The 19,398-nt window shown below is 40.6% G+C and overlaps 1 protein-coding gene across 4 annotated transcripts in view; it reads right to left on the minus strand.

Moving 5' to 3' along the window:
• Positions 1 to 6,244: 6,244 nt before the first annotated feature.
• Positions 6,245 to 19,398, minus strand: part of USF3 (upstream transcription factor family member 3) — a 50,448-nt gene continuing 37,294 nt past the window's right edge. For all 4 annotated transcript variants that reach the window (XM_058555797.1, XM_058555795.1, XM_058555796.1 and 1 more), the window contains one exon: positions 6,245 to 18,387. In XM_058555797.1, coding sequence (XP_058411780.1) covers positions 11,912 to 18,387 — 6,476 coding nt within the window. In that variant the 3' untranslated portion in view covers positions 6,245 to 11,911. The remainder of the gene's footprint in view (positions 18,388 to 19,398) is intronic.

Genomic DNA, 19,398 nt, shown 5'->3' on the forward strand with positions numbered 1-19,398 from the left:
ATTATTGTGTTGTTGTTGATTTCTCCTTTTAGGTTTGTTAATAGTTGTTTTATGTACATTGGTGCTCCTATGTTGGGTGCATATATATTTATAAGTGATATGTCTTCTTGATGGAGTGTCCCTTTTATCATTATATATTTCCCTTCTTTGTCTTTCTTAACCTGTTTTATCTTGAAGTCTACTTTGTCTGATATGAGTATGGCAACACCTGCTTTCTTTTGTTTGCCATTAGCTTGGAGTATTGTCTTCCATCCTTTCACTCTGAGCCTGTGCTTGTCTTTAGTGCTAAGATGTGTTTCATGAAGGCAGCATATTGTTGGGTCTTGCTTTTTAATCCAGCCTGCCACTCTGTATCTTTTGATTGGAGAGTTCAATCCATTTACATTTAGGGTAATTATTGAAATATGAGGGCTGAATTTTGCTGTTTTGTCACTTATTTTCTGGTTCTTTTGCATTTCCTTTGTTTCTTGTCCCATTTGTTTTGGACTGCCAATTCAGTTTGGTTGTTCTGTCTTATGATTCTTCTAGTTTTCTCTTTGTTTATCATATGTGGTTTTAATTTGATTATTTGTTTAGTGGTTACCTTGAGGTTTGGGCAAAAAATCTTCTGTATGAGATAGTCCATTATCTGATAGCCTCCTATTTCCTTACACTAAGTCAATTCAGTCACTTTCCTCTTCCCCTTCTAAGTTGCTCTTGTTATACCTTATTCTATCTTGTGTTGTGGCTGTGTGTTTACAGTGATGAGGTTAAATTTATTTTTGGTGAATTTCTTCCTTTGATCTTTGAGTTTAGTATTTAAGTGGTTGCTAACCTATTCCGGTAAAGATCTACTATTTCTCTGATTTTGTCTACCTACTTTTCTCCTTACTCCAAGCTTTGTGTTCCCTTTCTCTTCTTGTTTTCAGGCCTGAGGGCCTTCTTGAGTATTTCTTGTAGTGGGGGTCTCGTGGCCATGAACTCCCTTAGCTTTTGTTTATCTGGGAGAGTTACTATTTCTCCATCATATTTGAAGGATATTTTTGCTGGATAGAGTATTCTTGGCTGAAAGTTTTTGTCTTTTAGTATTTTGAATATATCATTCCAGTCTCTTCTAGCCTGAAAAGTTTCTGTTGAGAAATCCGCTGAGAGCCTGATGGGAGTTCCTTTGTACGTTATTTTTTGTTTTTGTCTAGCTGCCCTTAATATTGTTTCTTTGTCGTTGACCCTGGCTAGCCTTACCACTAGGTGTCGTGGTGAAGGCCTTTGTCTGTTAATATATATAGGCGTCCTGTTGGCTTCGCTTACTGGTATTTCCTGCTCCTTCCCCAGATTTGGGAAATTTTCAGGTATTATTTCCTTGAATAGGCTCTCTGTTCCTCTTTCCCTCTCCTCTCCCTCAGGAATACCTATAATTCTTATGTTACATTTTCTAATAGAGTCCGATATTTCTCGGAGTCTTTCTTCATTTCTTTTTAGTCTTAGTTCTCTCTCTTCTTCCATCTGGAGTATATCTGTATTCCTATCCTCTAAAGTACTAATTCTTTCCTCCATATTGTCAGCTCTGTTCTTTAAAGATTCCAGATTCTCCTTTATCTCCTCCATTGTGTTCTTCATCTCCATCAGCACTGATAGGTTTTTCTTTATGATTTCAATCTCTTTTGTGAAGAAACTCCTAATCTCATTTAATTGTTTGTCTGTGTTGTCTCATATTTCGTTGAGTGTTTTTATGATAGCTATTTTGAAATCTCTGTCATTTAGTTTATGGATTTCTGTGTCTTCGGGGTTGATTTCTGGGTGCTTGTCATTTTGTTTCTGGTCTGGTGATTTCATATATTTTTGCATTGTGGTTCCTGTGTTGGTTTTGATTTTCCTCATCCTGGAAGTCTTCTGGTTGCAATTTCCACCTGCCGCCACTGTCTGGTGGTAAAGGGCTGTGTAGTCTAAGCCCCCTGCGCTCTGCCCCAGTTTTTCTGCTGCGATCCGCAGTTTTGTTTTGTTTTGTTTTGTTTCTTTTCCCCACTGCGATCCAGGGGTCCAGTCCAGTTTGTTCAGGTCTGCCTCGGATCGCTAGATCTGGTCGAGCTGCAGACTCCGGGTTGCGGGGAGGGGGGAGCTCTCTCTTTTGCCCTCTGGGTCCCTGACATCGGAGGCTTCTCGTTTGCCCCTCTTTATCCGCTCTCTGGGGTGCTCAGATGTTGATGGTAGCCCTGTGGCTCCTCTGAGCCCTCTGTGCGGGCGTTTCCCACTGGCTGAGAGCTACAGTTTCCCGCGGAGGGCCGCCCATCCCCCCTCTCTGGGAGCCGGGCGGACCGGATCGCTGATCTGATGGGGAGGGAGCGGAGTTCTCCTTACCTCTCCCCACTTCCTCTGGGGGCCCAGCACGTTCCGCTCTCAGATGTGCGGCAGTGTGGATCCCTCTGCTCTAGCTTTTCACTGTCTGGGATTCCGTTGTTGGTCTGTGGCTGTTGCTTTTATTGTATCTTGTGGGGGAAGCATTCACGGGAAAGCTCACTCCGCCATGATGCTGACGTCACTCCTGACAAAAATAATTTTGACCTCACATTTTCCCTAAAAGGGTCTCAGAGAACCCCAGGGACTTTGGGGACTACATTTTAAGAACCACTACCCTAGAAACTTTAGTGCTTTACTTTACATTTAGATCTGTGACCCAAATCAAATTAATTTTTTGTGTATGGTGTGAGGTAGGGGGGTCTAGGGGCTTTTTTCCCCCTCCATCTTGATAGCCAATTGCTCCAGCCCCATTTATTGAAAAGACCATCTTTTACTCACTGAAATGCAATTGGCGCCTTTGTCATCAATGAAGTGACTTTATGTGTGTAATCTTTTTTTGAAATTTCTGTCCCCTTCCATTGGTCTACTGTCTATCCTTGTGCCAATATCGTACTGTTTTAATTATTGGACCTTTATAGTAATTTAAAATTTTTTTATTGATGTATTATTGACCTATAACATTAGACTAGTTTCAGGTATACAACAAAATGATTTGATATTTGTATATATTACGAAATGATCACCACAATAAGTCTAGTTAACATCTGTCACCATACATAGTTACATAAATTTTTTTTTCTTTTAATGAGGACTTTTAAAATCTACTCTACCATAGTAATTTTTGAAATCTGGTAGTTTAAGTCTTCTAATTTTTGTTTTTAAGATAGTCTAGGCTATTCTAGGATATTTACATTTATATAATTATTATATTAAATATTGTACAAATTTTAGAATCAGGTTGTCAGTTTCCAACCAAAAAAAAAATCCTTGCAGTGATTTCCCCAGCAATTGCACTAATCTATAGAAAATTTTGAGGAGAACTGACATCTTAATTACATTGTATATTTCTGCGTTTTGGGGCTCTCTTTTAATTTCTCCCAGTAACGTGTTAGTTTTTGGTGAGTAGCTTTATTCCTTGGTAATGCACGGCTGGGAACACCAATAAAATGTTGAACAGACAGGTGATAACGATCATCCTTGTCTGTTCCCAACTTCAGGGGGAAATCACTAAGTATCATATTATCTGTAGTTTTGTTTTTGGTGTTTTTTGTAGATATGCTCTATCAGATTGAAAATGTTGCTTTCTCTTCTTATTTTGTTTAAAGTTTTTACCATAAACGGATGCTCAATTTTATCAACTTTTTGAGTTACCATATTTTTTCTCCTTTATTCTGTTAATACAATGAATTGCATAAATTGATTTTAAAATGTTAAAACAAACTTTCATTCCTGAAATAAACCCCATTTGGTCGTGATGTGCTATTGTTTTCCTATATCACTAGATTCAATTTGCTGACATCTTGTTTAGAATTGTCACATCTATGTTTATTAGGAACAGTGGCCTATAATTTTCTTTCACTATAATGTTGTCACAGGTTTGGTATCAATGTTAACTTCCCGAAAAAGTTTTGGAAGTGATCCCTCTTTTTCTATTTCATGAATTTGGGTAGATTGGTATGACTTCTTTAATATTTACAGGAATTTTCCACTAAAATCACTTGGACTTGAAGTTTTTTTTTGTGGGAAGACCTTTCTTAAAAAAAAAAAAACAGTTTTATTGAGATATAATTCACACATCATAGAATTCACTCATTTAAAGTGTACAATTCAAGAGTTTTTAGTCTTTTCATAGAGTTAGGCAACTATCACCACAATCAATTTTAGAACATTTTCATCACCCCAAAAAAGAAACCTCATAACCATTAGCAGTCACTCCTCACTTTCTCCCAAAGTCCCCAACCCTACGCAACCACTAACCCACTTCTGGTCTCTATAGATGTGCCTACTCTGGACACTTCATAAAATAGAATCATACAATACATGGTAGGAAGGTTTTAATTATATATTCAATTTTGCTAACAGATATAGGACTTTAAAGAGTCTATTTCTTGCGTCCATTTTGGTAAGTCGTAGTTTTCAAGTATTTTGTCCATTTCATCTAAGTTGTCAATAATATTGGCATAAAGTTGTAAGTAATCTTTTATGTTTTTAATTTTTGTGTGATCTTTTGTGATGTCCCATTCTACATTCATTTTATTGGTAATTTATATTTTCTCTCTTTTTCTCCTGGTCAGTCTTTCTAGGAGTTTGTTTTTTAAACTTTTCCAAGGATCGGCTTTTGAGTTGTTGATTTCCTCTATCATATGTCTGCTTTTCCTTCTGCTTATTGGTCACATTTTCCTGGACATTGTACATAAAAGAACTGTGGAGACTGAAGCCAATGTTATTTTCCACCCGAGAGGGATCACACTGTTCCTTTGTTAGGCAGATGGAGAGTGGAGCTGGGTGAGAGCTGGGATGCAGCTGTAGTTAGATTCAGTTCACTTCTGTTTTCAATGTCTTGAGGGTGAGACTGCTACCTCCAGCGGGAATGTCTCCTAAGCTTCGTGAAGTCATGAGAGCTTTCATTCTTTCTTTTCAACCCAGACTCATCAAATGTCACCAAGGGGGAAAAAGGCAGACCAGAGATCCCAGCTCACCTAGGGAGGGCTTCTCTCTCTGTGGAATTTTGTTCAGATAGTCTTCTTATCCATTTGATGGGTTTTAGTATCTTTTAATGATTTTTCTAATTTATCTTTTTGTTCTAGTTGTTGCAGTGGGATTGATGACCTGCCACTAGCTACTATATGCTACCTAAAAGAGATAATCTCTTGGATAGCTTTTTAAAGAGATGTAAGTTATTAAAATCATTTTCCTCAAACGTCTAACTAGACTGGAAAGCTAACAAAACTTTAAAGTATATAGTTTTTATGACTTGCACATTCATTTTAGGGAGATTTATGCATAGCAGTTGCATTTTTATGGATTGCATACCCTTTATGGCACATTAGGGCTCCTTGTAATCAAAATACCTGATACATCCGTGACCTGTGTGTGAGAGGCAGTGCAACAGTAGGAGGAACACCAAACACTTGATAGTCAGAACACTGAGCGTTAAATCTGAATTCCCAAGAAGCTAGGACAAGGACAATATTGTTAGCACTAATTTCCTGGAGTCCATGTGAGAGTAAATGATCTCTTAAGGTCCTCATGTTACCTGTGTTAATATTAGGATACATTCTATACATTCATAAGACAAAAACTCCAGGTGTAAATGAGATAAATCCGAGTGTCTGCTACCCAACTCAACAGAACATACCAATGTTTTTGATACCACCCCTCTCCCTCCTTTCCTAAGAAGTATTCATTTTTCTGCACTTTGGGTTTATCATTTCCTTAATTTGTAATTTTTACCACATCTGTAGGCTATCGATAAACAATAAATTGTTTGATGTATAGGCATTTAAACTTTATATAGCTGTATACTGTACAAGTTCCTCTGCAACATGTTTTTTTCCCCTCAAACTTCATGCTTGTGAGATGTGACCAAGTTGATGTCGCTGTAATGAAAAACCTAATTCTTGTCCCATGGTTCTGTGCTTCAGTTTCCTCCACTATAAATACACAAGGAGAGTTTAACCTGAGTCATCTCTCAATACTCTTCCAGAGCTGAAACTCTAATTTTACCTTTTACAGTAAGTATAGAGGCATATGGTGTACTCTAACAATACAGGACTGGTCCCAATTATGATTTATTCGAGGTTGACTCTTTGATCAGGAACACAATCCCCAGGGGAAAGGTGTCATGGTGTCATTTTTAGACACTTTGGCAAAATTTAAAGATTACTTGAATATAAAACTTCAGTATGCAAGATAAGTCGTTTTAATACCAGGTTTGAAGAGGCACATGCAATGATCAGAAAAGACAGAATTCACAATGCAAAAATGCAAAGTTTATTTTCTTAAATAAAATACTATATTCATATCTATACAAATAATTATTACAACCATTAAAATGTTACATTTACCAATAAAAATTTCAAAACTTTAAACAAGAGCATGGTTCAGAATATTCACACCCTAATACAATGCATTTGTAAAAAGATGTCAAAATAAACAGGACCTATTCTTATTTACAACTGTAGGACAAGCCTGATCGTATTATACACATCTGCTCTGGATTCCGTTACAAAACAAATTCGTTCCCATTAGAATTATAAACCAGGGGATTTACAGTAATGGGACACCATGCACAGCAGATAATGCTGGCATAGGAATACATACAAATATGACACTATTGAAAGCACTACATTTACGTTTTTTCTGGTGACTGCCCTACAGTAAGCTTCTCACCCAGTGTATCTATGAACAATTTGTGAACGTAATTATGTTCTCAGATTTTTCCACCTATTTTTACCAAAATGAATATATATATATCTATACGCCTGCTGAAAGTGGAAGCAAATCTTTTCTTCACAGTAACACAACTGCAGCATTTTAAGCAACACTGTCTGGTCCCTTTCTTCTTGGCAGATCAACAGTTCAGCTCCCCTTAAAGGTTACCAATATAGTCAAGTCCAGTGCCTCAGTGACCTCAGAGATGAAAAATGGTTTTAAGACTTAGGGGATAGCGGAACAGAGATCCAGAAAAGTGAAGAGGGGCTTTATATGGAGCAAACATTAAGTTCCTATGACATAGTATGGTGTATAGCTGTACATACAACTGAGCCCAAAATAATAATAATCTTTTTAAAAAAAGTGTTAAATTACAAATGAAGAGTAATGTTCTGTCTCATGAAATCTCTAGTGACAGACTATGCAGTCATCCAAAATAACATCAATTTGGATATTATTCCCAATATTTTCAACCCAAGTTGGTTCATGTTTATGAAGCATCTGAATACATGCATGCAGCAAAAAAAGATTACAGTTGATAAGGTGTGTGCAACTCTAGAAATAAGAATGTTGTACCACATACGAGCTCTGAATTTAAGAGTAGTTTTGCTTCTAACTAGTAAGTTTTTTACAAGATCGGCATTAAAGATGGCTCAGAGAATGATAAGGCAACAATGAGAATCATCAGCTGTACTTGTCTTCTAGGTGATTACACAGCATGTACCCTCCCAGCTGGTCCTTTGCTCTACCAGAGCAGGTGAGTCACATGTTCCAATGGCTGGTCTTAGGACCAGAGGCACAGTCTCAGGTAAAGTGCAGTACCAGGGTACAGGCATGTGGGCAGAACTAGAAGCTCTGTGTCCAAGAAGGTCCTCAACACTTCTTTCCAGCACGTCTGGACTGCCTCACTCTAAACCTGATGTCCCCCACAGACTTTAGTAGAAACTCTCAAGCTCACACAGGAAGTGAGGGAATGCAGGGAAAGTATGGTTAAGTAAAAAAAAAAATACCCTTTCTGTTGAGTTCTGGGGAAGGAGAAATGGTAGCACTCAGCCAAAAGCTATCTTGAGAAGAAACTAATTTCTGGCCTTTAATTTGCATATAGGTATCATAAAATCATCAATCGCAGATTAACTTCACACTAGTGCATCTGGCTATTACGAATGCCCTCTGGAAGTACACAGCCATGGGCGATTATCTCCAGGCAAAGGCAGGATTTATACAAACAGCAGAATTACAACAACGACTTCCAGGTTTCTAAGCATATCAACCCAAAGCCATCTGATTCTGGTACCACCTTTGCCTTTTCTTCACTCCTCCATGGGAAAAAAAACAAGCTCACCAAAACAAGGAACAGAGCTATATGGCACATTAGAGATCTTAAATCAACTGTGAACTACTTTTAGTTCAAGAAATTCTTGTTGCCTCTTAATAGAATAGGAGACATAGTGGTTCCCAAAGCAAGGAACTGGGGATCACTGATTTGGGAGTATGACTCCCTCTCACACTGATCCAATAGAGGGGGGGCCCAATAAACGTTTCAAGGCAAAGGAGTAACCATCCTGCTCAGGAAATGACCAGGTTCCCTGCCACCTGCCTGACACGGAGCAGACGGAAGAACATGAGCCTAGGGACCTACGTATCAAAGGAAGAACAAAGCTAAGATGCATGTTAGTCTTTATCCTTTCTCGAATTTTTAAATCTTTACTCCCATTAAAAAGTGTTTGCACATTTTTTTGGAGTATAAATTTTAGCCTCTCCATGAAGTGGCTAATGTTAGAAGGCAAGAGCAAGGCAAATGAATTATCTTTAAAATGTTTAAATAATTGTGTATTTTAAGAAGGCTGATTTTAAAAAGCTGATCCTCACTGCAGTTCACCCTGATATGTGACTGGTAATTGCTGCAAAAGAACATTCCCTCCTCATTCTTCTCTTTCCACAGTTCTGATATGTTAAATTTTATAAAGCATGATCACTCTGGAATTCTCACTCCCTACTTAGAAAAAGGGTGCCATCTCCAGTACCCAGAAAATGTCTTACAATAAAAACAAAAATAAATTTCCTGGGGCCGGTCTGGTGGCGTAGTGGTTAAGTTTGCACGCTCCGCTTCGGCGGCCTGGGGTTTGCAGTATATTTACCCATATAAAGTGGAGGAAGATGGGCACAGATGTTAGCCCAGGGCCAATCTTCCTCAGCAAAAAGACGAGGATAGGCAACAGATGTTAGCTCATGGCTAATCTTCCTCACACACACACAAAAAAAATTTCCTGAAGCGGCATAAAACGTTCCAAAATAACCTGTATGTACCAAAAAAAGAAATGACTTCAAACTTGATTTCTTCTATCCATGATTGACACATTAAAAGTTTACACACGATGAGAAATATGAAATTTTTCACCTCATTAGAAGTTAACTGTGTTAAATGTTTAAAGGAATCAACCACTTTCTGTAACTGATTCTATATGATCAATAAAACTAAATAAAAGAGAAATTATTTAATCAATGACTCTCACTTATGACTCATTCATAAGTTTGTGCATTTCCAGAAATTACAAAATTATTTATGGAGATCGTTTTACATTCTATAGAGATATATTAGCAAGCCAAGAATAACATTAAATTTACTATAACCAAAATTGATTATGTTCTCTGCCATTGCTTTGCCAAAAATTATACCCAGAGATCGCTAGATATTAAGTAATAAACTTCCTCCCCCAAATCACGTAGTTCTAATTACCAAACACTTAATACTGCTGGTAAATCTCATACACTTGTGCTTTTAAATCAAATAAGATTACTATGATCCGAACACTTTCAGAACTGAGTTCATACGTAAAATGACCTCTTACATGTATATGCACACGTCTGTAAGATAATTAGAGCTACATGTAAGCAGGAGCCAAATTATTTGCAGATGGTCACATCTTTCCTCAGATGGTCAAATAAGCCTTATTTAGGGGTAAAGACTCATTTGGGATCAAAGTGTTATATGCTTGGAATGAAAGCTCTGAGAAATATAAATACTATCTTTGAACAGAAAAATACAACCAATGCCACAGAGAAATTTCTGGAAGTGCCGGGCTCTGAGGTCTTTCCATTGCAGTGCTCAAATTAGGTTTCTCCTTAGCCTCTTACTTTGGTTCCAATTATACCTAACAGTCCCCGGTTTCCGATAGCGTGTGTGTGTGTGTGTCAGAGAGAGGGAAGGAGAGAGAGTGAATACTCAAACCCATTGAAAACTGTCCTTGAAATTGCCAGATTGGTCCTTCCAAGTACAAAGAAAAACTTAAAGCTTAAAACTCAGTTAACTGAAAACACAAGTCATAAAACTCACATTTTTTCCTCCTTTAAAAGTTTTAACTACTGTGTTTACCTGTAGTCTTATTTATGTAACTTATTCATGAAGCTCTCTTATTCCTCCCCACGACCATCTTGAAGGGGGAAACTACAGAAGTTTTTCTTGTTTTCAATATTTTTTTCACCCCCCGGAAGCTGCTCGGGTTGGCAGCAGGAAGAGACAGGAAAGGTTGGTAAGAACAGTTGAGGAGGCACGGATGACCCTTTGGCTGAGTCTTTAGAAGAGATATTGGCTGCAGTTCACTGCTCTAACCAAGACTTTGGAGGCTTTTTTAAGGAGGAAAAAATAAAATGCTGGTCCTTGGGTTCACTTTGTTAACTGAGCAGACAGAACAATTTATATGCATCTCTCCCACTCCATCCCATTTTTGGCAGAATAGAACAAGTAACGAGTTTGAGAATATGACTATATATGGTTGTTTCTTTGTTTTTTTTAATTATTCAAAATTCAATATATGAGTATATATATATATTTTACATTTATTATTAACTTCTATGGGGCTTTTTAAAACCTCTACATCAAGCTTTTCTATTCTTCAGCAGGTCTCACGTCTCAATTTCCCATTTTAGATGGCAGGCCTATTTTCAGAGGACCAGTTTATACTTTAAAATCTATGTCTGTGTACACACACACTCACACACACACGGACATATACAAAGACAATTATTTGAAGCACCATTTCACATCTACCATCAGGAAAAATAATGAACAAATTCATCTTCTCATTATAATTTTACTAGGAAGGATAATAATGCAATATACAATGCCATATTTTAAATATCAATATCAGTAAATGAAAATACTGACAGAGCTTAAGACTCTGCTCAGAAATATTTAAAAAGTAAGGCTCAAATAATCGTGTAGATTCCAAATACAGTATTTACTGATCAGTCCTTAATGATTAAACAAACGGAAAAGAATTTATTTCAAGATCAAATAAATAGAATGAAGAGAGAATACTAAAGTTCAAGTGATGAAACAACAATTTAGTTAAACAATCTCTAACTAAACACGTGAAAATCCACGAGGCAGCTGCTTTCATCCTTATGGCCTGATGCAAAATGCAAGTACAAAACGGAGAACATCTATGTACTTCATTTTCAGCTTTCTATTTTTAAGGCTAAGTGTTTAAGGAAGACTGCTTTACAGGATCTTGGCACATTAGAGGATAACATGGCTCCCTAATTTGAAACACAAGACATGAAATTCAGGTAATTTATGAATTGTTATAACTAAGAAAGAAGCCTCTACCCTAACCAAACCTTGGGAAGGAAAGCTGATGAAACAACTCATTTATCTGCTAACTGCCTGACTTTACCCATGGACGTTCCTTCTACATTAATTCAGCACCTGCCATGGGTGAGAAATGTCCTCGATGCTGATATCAGGCAGCATTTGGTTATGAGTCATTGCGTTATACTGAACTGTCTGGATTTTTGGAGAGCAACTCAACTACCTATTTTACAAATTAACAACAACCAAGTTTAAAATCTAGGTTTCTTCCTATTACCCAGCACATACCAAGATGATCTCCCCCAATTTCCAGCTGATTACTATTTAGGGAATGTAAGATCACATATCAAACTTGAAAATGCAAATATGCTTGGAAAATTAAAAAAGCACACCATGCCATTAAAAATGAGAGATAATTTGTTTTTGACAACCCAGTGTTCACATCATCTCTGACACGGCTTTCCTACACTCAGAAGATAACTGTAAATGAATTATACACACACAAAGACACACACACACACAGTCTCTCTCTTGATGTGCATGTATGTGTGCACACACACACAAATACACGTGTAGTCTCACCCGTCATATTTACATTTAGTCCATTGGTATTTAAACAGCTGAACTGCAGTCATGACCTAAAATATGGCTTATGTTGTGGGCGGGTCTGTTTGAGGACTGCTTGGAAGAGTCAGAGGCAGAGGAGTTTGCTATCGTAAGCAGAGGTGACATTGCTGAGCCATCAGGAAGAGCTGTAGCTATTTCTGGAAACAAAGATGTCATATTAAAATTAGATAAGTGGGAGTTGGTCATGTGCATTGGTGGCATATCAGGGAGGAGAGGAAAACTTGGTTGGGCAAACCCAACAGGTCTAGGAGGAGATAAAATTGATCCAAATCGGTTATTTAAACTTCCACTGTTTACCTTTTCTGTGCTAGGATTTGAGAACATTTGATTAGAAAAATAGGGAATTGAAATATCATTGGACAGTGTAGGATGAGCAGGAGAGTATGGGGGATAGAAAGAGGGTAGGGTATTTTGAGGATCTACAGGGATGAGGGCTGGAGTTCGAGTGGCACTGGGCTGAGTAACCTGTGGAATGAAAGAAGTATTAGCATTAATTGGTGGATTCATGCCACCCTCGGGAATAAAAGGAAAACCAAAATTTTGTGATAGTGTATGCTGGTCAGGTGCTGAGTTATCATTAGGTACTTGTGGGCTATCAGGCATGAAACGAACAATACTTCCTCTCTTCTCTGTAGTGGGTTGTTGGCGTCCAAGAATCATACTGCCACTAGTAGACAGAGGAAGATGGGGAAGACTTGGATCAAAGACATTACTATGTCTTTGGTTTCCAGAACGATTCCTTTCAGGTTGACGAATTTTGGAACCACTGCTGTCTTGCAAGGGATGCCTTGATCGCTGCGGAACTGAAGAATTAGTTTGGCGTACAGGAGGCCCTTGATCAGCATTTCCATGAGACACAGATGGATGTGGCAAAGCTGGCCTTGCAACCCCATGCATGTTGGTTGTGACTGGAGGGTTCATGTGGCCCTTGGTCCCATGACTGTCAGTAATCCTCATGGGATTGGACTTCTGTACAGAAACATTGGGACTTGTGTTTCGACCCTGAATATCTGCTGAAGAAGAAGAACTCGAAAAAGGAATATTCAAGGTGCTGTTCCTGGTATTAATCGCACCTAGGGACATGTCACAACTTTCTCTATTCTGACTCTCACTCTCTCTTCTAATATGGACACTTTCATGAGTTGGTGGACAATTATATTCAATTGCAGAGGATGGACCACACTGTGTATTCCTCTGATGTTCTGAGAGTGATCTCTGGCTTCCAATGACCTGATCACCAAGGTGAGGAGCAAGTAAACTCTGCATGAAACTTTGGTGACATGTATTTTCACTGTCCCTTGGTGGGATAGCATTTCCTGTTGGGATGCTCTGAACTGGTGGATAAGGTAATCTCTTTTGGCGGTCGATTGGTGCTGGACCAGGGTTTTGACTAATTCGAAAAGCCTGGGACTGCATACTCCTCAATGATGATACAGGGTTACCTATTTCATTATTTCTTGAAGATTGTACTTCAAAATTACTCTGGGGTTGCTGACTGGCTCCACTTGGTTTAAACGTCTGACAGTCAGGAAGGCGGATATCTGAGGCAACGGTATGATCCACACGACCCTGCATATTATGAATGGCCAAACTCTTATTTCTGGGAACATCAAGATAGCTTCTCATTTCAAGCTGATCTGAAACTCTGGAACCCTGAATCGTTATACCCATCCTCTGCTCTGAATTAGAAGATGTCTTGCCAATGAGTGCCTCAGCAGAATAACTCGAAACTCGATTTCTCTCCGGCCTGTGTGGCGCACAGGTCATGTCTGAAGGTCTCGTCACAATACTTGGTTGGGACACCATTTGCTGCTCTATGCCTCTTGATGTCAAAAGCCTCTGCATTGGATTATGCCCAGATACATGTTCAGAAGAAACCCCTGAACCTTGCTGCCTGCTTCCAACATCCTGCTGCTGGTGCAGAATATCTTGATTGAGATGGTTCTGGGGATGGTTATGGTGGTTCCGGCTAGTTGAAGGGTTTTCACAACTCTTCTCTGGCTGGGAGCTTCCAAAGTGTTGCTGCATCTGTTGCTGCATCTGCTGATGGTGGGGATGTGGCTGACCACTCTTGGGTCGAGACTGGTCAGTTCCATGGTGCTTCGCTTGTAAGGACAGCTGAGAGGCCTGACTGCCCTGAACAAGATTCCTCTTTTTCTGCATCTGAACTTCCTGTTGCAGAGTTCTCTGTTGATGGACATTATGGGGCTGAGAGAGGACAGAGCTCTCCGCATGAGGTATGTGATGCTGCAGTTGATATAAGTGATGCCTCTCTCTTAACTGTCCTGCTTGCTGCTGCTGCTGCTGCTGCTGCTGCTGCTGCTGCTGCTGCTGCTTTAAGTAGAGATGGTTACTATGCAGGTGAGAGACCCCTTGAGCTGGAACATGCTGCTGCAGGGCCTGTAGATGCTGACCGACCTGGGTCTGCTGCTGCTCCGCAACTGAAGGCTGAGAACTGCACTGAACTTCAGTCTGCCTCAAAGGGGCCACAAAGTTGTTACTAGGTGGAAATAATCGTGTAAGGCCATCTCCATGTGCTGGGTTGCTAATAGGCACAACTGAGTTCGAAGAGTTGGGAGGGATCTGACTAACCATCATTTGAGTTTGATCAGAAATGCTGTCTGGAGTTCGGCTCATCAGAGACATACCTTCAAGCCTGAGGGGGGCTGGCTGACAATGCTTTTGACGTTTAGCTGAAGACAGTAAAAGGTCATCCTGGACAGCACGCTTAGCAGAGTCTTTACGGCTTTCATGACTTGGCTTTAAGAGTGGCTCTTGAATCTGTGGATTTGGTATGGCAGCAGTCATAGTATTTAACTGTTCTTGGGAATATTCGCTCATCAGAGATGGTCCAGGAGGCTGATTGCCATAGGAGCTAGATGAAACAGTCAGATTAACCGTTGCAGGAACAGGTGTTTGCTCTGAAGTTTGGGATAAGCCAGCACAGCTGACCAGAGGATGGTTGATGCTGCTCTGATGGATAAGATTATTCACGCTTAGACTGGTGATGCTTGGTGACTGAGAAGTTGAAACCTGTAAAGAGGCATTTGATGTTTTAATTCCTATAGAACAACTTGGTTTTTCAAGGGGCCTATCCACAGTTGCTTCAACTGAATCCTGAGAATTAAATTCATTTGGTGTTGCTTCTGCCTGTCCTGGGCCAGTCTCTTTCGATATCTGTGTTTTGAAAGGCTGGTCTCCATTTAAAGATGATGCTTCCGAAGGCTTTGAAGTCACTTCTCTTATATCAGCCTGGGTGCCAGCTCTTCCCTTCTCAAGGTTCTCCTGGTCAAAAATAGCTCTTGCTGCCAGAGCGACTATATCAGTTTGCTCTACAAAGGTACAGCTGTCACACGTATTAGTTGTTGCACTGCTGGTGACATCCTCTCTAGTTGTTTCAGGAAGCATGGATGCAACTGAGAAACTACGACTACTGCCAGAGCTAGTTGACATGGGCGAGTCAGCCTGCCTACTGGTGAGCAAAGAACCGTTAATAACCTCCTGATCAGGGATGCAGGAATGATGCTGTCCTGGATCTCTGTCATCACTGTTCATCAGTAACAGATCCTGTTTGGGATGTAAATCAACACTTGAATCAACTATTTTAGAATTTTCCGAAGAGAAGTCAGGATGGTCCACCTGGACTGAGAGAGATGATTTCTGGGGGTCTTTTTCTTTAGCAAGACCAGATAGCAATGCAGTTAAACCTTGTCCCTTTAAGAGACCTGTGGTTTGCATGGTATCTGATGAATCTGGCTCAACCCTGCAAGGTTCAGCAACGATTTCCACCTCAGAAACACAGTCAGTATTTGTAGTGCTCGTGGTAGATGACAAGCCAGAAACCTGAGAAACCAAAATATGGGGATCATTTGGAGATGGAATCAACACGTGGGCTGAAGTGCAGGATTTGGCAGCATCTGACAATGCAAAACTAGTCGGAGGCTTATCCTGAGATGTCTCTCGTTGCAAAGTGGGGGCAGAATCTTTGGATTTTGCTGGGACCACTGCAAAATGTTCAGTTGGTACAGATTCTTGGGAGGGTGAGCTAGACTCTTCTGCTGACTTAGATTTGGGTACAGACTCAGGTATCACGGATTCAGAATTCAGAACATCCAAAGAATGTGAACCAGAAACACTTATGCTATTTGCCTGGGACACAGCCACAGATGGTGACACCACAGGGAGGCTTCCCAGCAGTCCATCATTACAGGACGGCTCTGCTGAGCCTTCAGTGCTGGGGCAGTCTAATTTTCCCACATCTCTGACTACATTCTGGGGGCATGCTGACTTGTTAGCTGCTAAGTGTTTCTTGACACCTGGCTTCTTATTCAACCTCTTTGACTTCATGTTAGGCAAACAAGCTACAGTGTTCAATGAGGGAGTAGTCACCAGATTATAAGTACTGGGTAGTGTGGCTGAATTATCTGTTGTCATGAGAGGTGCTACGGTTGTTGATAATGAAACACAGTTAGCTGGGGTAGTTTGACTGTTTGCAGCAGTCTGAGGATTGGCAGGCTGGCCAATAGACAATTGCACACAGCTCTGCCCAGCCATCTGCGATATGCTTTGATTGAGGCTGGCCAACGCGCCAAACGTATTCAGGGCAACATTGGTATTTGGATCTTCGCTGGTGGTGGGTTGGATAATTTGCATAGGGGTTTGATTTGTAGTTCCTGATGAAGACATCACAGGCTGCAAAGCAAAGAGCTGTCCATTTAAAGAAATGGTTTGAGGCTGTTGTTGGTTTGACATGGTAACAGAAAAAGTCTGTGTTGAATTAGATGTTGATAAAGATGAAGGTCTTGGTAATATGTGGACGAGATGCTTTCCTCCAAAAGTTTGTGGGGTCGAAACATTTTGTACTGAATTATTAGACCCTATTATAGCATTGGCTCCGTTGACAGGGAGTCGAACAGAACCAGGAGGTGGAGCCGAGAGGAGTGGCAAAGGATTCTGATTAGCTGCCTGTATGATTACTATCTGTTGACCTACCGTTTGGTTGGGAACCTCTGCCCTCATCACTGCTGGGCATGGGGTGGTGCTGGGTGGCTGAAGGATGATAACGTTTTGATTAGCTGGAGCTGCATTAACAGCCGACCCCACTGGCTGAGCCATCTGGATCACCTGCATTGCTGAATTCAATGGAAGGATATTTTTTGGAGGCTGAGATTTAACTTGTGGCTGGGCAATTAGTGGCTGCACAGGTAAAGATGGACAAGAAGGCAAAGTGACAACTACTTGCTCAACCGGCTGCCCATCTCCCAGAAAGGAATTATTCAAGTTGATGCCTGTAGCCACGTGTCTACTGTGGTTGGTTGTGGTGGGGCTAGTACTGGACTCATTCAATACTGGAGTCACAGTAGAAGAGGGTGTCTGGCTTAAGGGCTGAATAGTGTTTCCTGCCAGTTGCAAAGTAGTCCACGTTGTCTGCGTGTTTCCAGCTGAGGAAATTCGGGTAAGGCTATTAATGTTTTTCAAATCTGAAGCACTAACAGCTGAAGAAGGCAAAGAACAAGACAGAGCCCAGCCATTGTCCAAAGGGTTTGCAGAAAGAGTGCTTACAGGAGTGGTGGTCTTCCCTCCTCCAGGGGCAGATGGGGCCACCACTGTGCTACCACTTGCTGTGTCTGCACCCCTGCTAATGCTCGCTGGACAAGAATCACCTGCAGATCTGGGAGGCTGGGAGCAGACTGTGGTGGTAACTGAAACAACAAAGGTGGTTTGAAAATCACTTCTGAAATCCTGTATGCTCAGGCAGGACTTGCTTCCATGGTGCGCTTTAGTGGCAGTTGTTGAGGAGCTGGAGGGGATGCTTGTGGCACAAGGGACTGTTTTCTTCAATAATTTGGGGCTCTCTTTCCCATTCTTATTTTCAGAAGTGCTTTGATCATTTAGACATGTGTGTGAGGAATGATGTTGTTGAGGTTCAGGCCCAACAGGAACAGCGACAAGTGAGCCACTGGTGGCACCAAGCATGCTCGATTCGCTTTCAGAGGTGGAAAGCTCGAGAATATTTTGAGCAGAAATGGTAGCAGGAAGACAAAGAGGAACAGGCTGGTTGGCAGCCAGTGCAGAAACTGTGGTCTGATGCCATGGCTTGTTTTCAGAAGGATAAACTCCAGAAATAGACACAGGAGTCACAAGATTGCAAGCCCTCTGTACTGGCACCACATTGGCGGTTTGCTTTTGTAAATTGTGACCAACATTAAAGGTTATCCCCTGAACAGCTGTTCCCTGGCTGTTTCCACCAGGCTGACTCCCATTGGAATAAACAATGATATTTTTCTGAACCTGGTCACTGGGAATAACAACAGAGACCTTTGAGTTTTTAAGATTTCCTTTCCAGTGGATTGTGGGGTCATCATATAAGCATATGTCATTTGCTTTCAGTAATTCAATATATCGGCCATTTTCTTTTTGAATTTCTTCCAGTTGTTTACGTAGCTTTTTAATTTCTTCAGCTACAATATTAAAAATAAAAATGAAAAAATTACCTGTAAATGTCAATATTGACAATAACTTACGAAGAACTGTGTACTAAACTACTGAATTCTAATTCTAGCATTCTAAATACCTCATTTGAGAATCTTCAGCTCTATTCTAATACAAGTTCTTTCTTCTTTTTAGAATGGTATCTCAAACCTCTATCTCATCCTTTTAAAAGTATATACTTTTAAAGGTCAACAACTCAAAGGTCAAAAATTACTCATAATGTAGAAATCTAAAAATTCCCAATTCAAAAATCCCCAGTAGGGCAGCTACAAAGGTGAAGCAAGGGAAGACATACTGATATCATGGTAACATGCTAGGAAAATCATACTGAATATCAATATAACAGCATTTAAATGTTGCAACAGCCAGCATTACTTATGATGGTAGTTATAAATGGCTTTATTTTTTAAAATTTATTTATTTTTTTCCCCCCGAAGCCCCAGTAGATAGTTGTATGTCATAGTTGCACATCCTTCTAGTTGCTGTATGTGGGATGCGGCCTCAGCATGGCAGGAGAAGCAGTGCGTCGGTGCGCGCCTGGGATCCGACCCCGGGCCGCCAGCAGCGGAGCGCACGGACTTAACCACTAAGCCACGGGGCCGGCCCTAAATGGCTTTAAACTAGTTTCTATTTTACCCTTTGAAATAATGGAGACCAAGCAGAAACATGTAAGAAGTGGTGGATCACCGAAGAAATCATCAACAACGGAACCTGCATTTTCCTTGGCAGGGCCAATGTATGTGCACTACTGAGTGACGAAGACACCTGTCACAGCCCGACGCCTTCCTAAGGGAGAGACCTTCACCCATGGATCCTACCAATGGGGCAGCCTTGGCTGCGGGTATTTATGCTCTGTGACCCCATACATCCCCATCTGCCTGGCCACAGTGCTAGGTACTCTCCCTGCTCCCTCCGCCAGAGGTAGCCAGTCCTCAAGGCCAACGTGCCATGAGGTAGCCTGAAACGAGAAGTTCTGTTCC

This window comes from Diceros bicornis, chromosome 15, assembly GCF_020826845.1.
Source record: "Diceros bicornis minor isolate mBicDic1 chromosome 15, mDicBic1.mat.cur, whole genome shotgun sequence".
Classification (NCBI taxonomy): domain Eukaryota; kingdom Metazoa; phylum Chordata; class Mammalia; order Perissodactyla; family Rhinocerotidae; genus Diceros; species Diceros bicornis.